Raw genomic sequence first — 1,195 nt, forward strand, 5'->3', positions numbered from 1 at the left:
ATAAATTCATTATTTACTATTTACTATTTACTATGAAGAGGGAAGCAGAGTGTTTGTAGGTGTGTGTGTGTGTGTGTGTGTGTTTTGTGTGTGCATGTGTGTGTGAAAGAGAGACAAAAATATAAGATATCTATCTTATATTTTGTCTCTCTCCCCACACACATAGATAGATAAGGGAGAGAGAGAGAGAGAGAGAGAGAGAGAGAGAGGAGAGAGAGAGAGAGAGAGAGAGAGAGAGAGAGAGAGAGAGAGAGAGAGAGAGGAGAGGAGAGGGGGGGGGGAGAGGGGTAGAAGGAGAGAGGGAGGGGTGGATTATACAATCATACACCCTTCAGTACCACCTTGTTTTATCCAGTCCCTTCCCCCTCCCCCTCCCGCATGAGCGATGACGTGTCAAAGGTCACCGATTAGCCATCTATATTCCCAACACCTTACGCGTGCCGTATGACGACATGGCCGTCGAGAATCACACCTGGTCACTCAACGGTCACCAAACATCAATCAGTGGGCGGAGTTAATCACGTCATATTGGTTTCATTGGGCAGTGGATACGGGCTACTCTACCTCCTTTACTCAGAAGATTCTAACGCCATTCTCGATTTGAGATTGTATGTGTACACATCAAAATAGCAAAGTTCCTTTTTACAATTCCAGTCTCTAATATTCATCACCAGTTATTTTATCTCTTGTATTCACTAAGACATCGTTGGACGTTTTGAGTTCTCGATTCAGTGTTATATTTCCATTATTGTATAAAACAGTTTTAAAAACTCAAGTTGTGTGAATTATATTCTTCTTGATTGGAATCATATTCGTCGTTTTTAAACTGTATTTTTATAATACTATTTGCTGTGCTTGATTTATAAACTCATTCTAAGTCATTAATCGACAGATAAACTTCAGAATTGTATAGAATTTATCAATTGTTATAGACGTTTCTCATAATGGCTTCTTCGGTTTCGGCATTTGATGGGATGAACAGTTGTTGTGTTTTACCCAGAAAAAGGTTTCTTGATGACAGTTCTAATGAAGATGTGAGTGACTCTACCCAACCAAGGATGAAAGTAGCAAGAACTTTGTCAGGTAAGATTTATATATACGTTATGTAGAAAATAATAATAATAATATTTTATATTTATTTTAAAATTTTTAAAAATATTTTTTTAATATATATATTTTGATTATTATTATTATT

The 1,195-nt window shown here is 36.8% G+C and overlaps 1 protein-coding gene across 1 annotated transcript in view; it reads left to right on the top strand.

Annotated features, from left to right (window-relative positions):
• The first annotated feature begins 539 nt into the window (after nucleotides 1-539).
• The window catches only part of LOC144977850 (uncharacterized), a 12,217-nt gene continuing 11,561 nt past the window's right edge, over nucleotides 540-1,195 (top strand). Inside the window, exon 1 of the mRNA XM_078923257.1 lies at nucleotides 540-1,083. Coding sequence (XP_078779383.1) covers nucleotides 945-1,083 — 139 coding nt within the window. The 5' untranslated portion in view covers nucleotides 540-944. The remainder of the gene's footprint in view (nucleotides 1,084-1,195) is intronic.

Source organism: Berghia stephanieae, chromosome 8 (assembly GCF_034508935.2).
Source record: "Berghia stephanieae isolate SIO BIC M18660-M18661 chromosome 8, UCSD_Bste_1.3, whole genome shotgun sequence".
NCBI classification, from domain to species: Eukaryota; Metazoa; Mollusca; class Gastropoda; order Nudibranchia; family Aeolidiidae; genus Berghia; species Berghia stephanieae.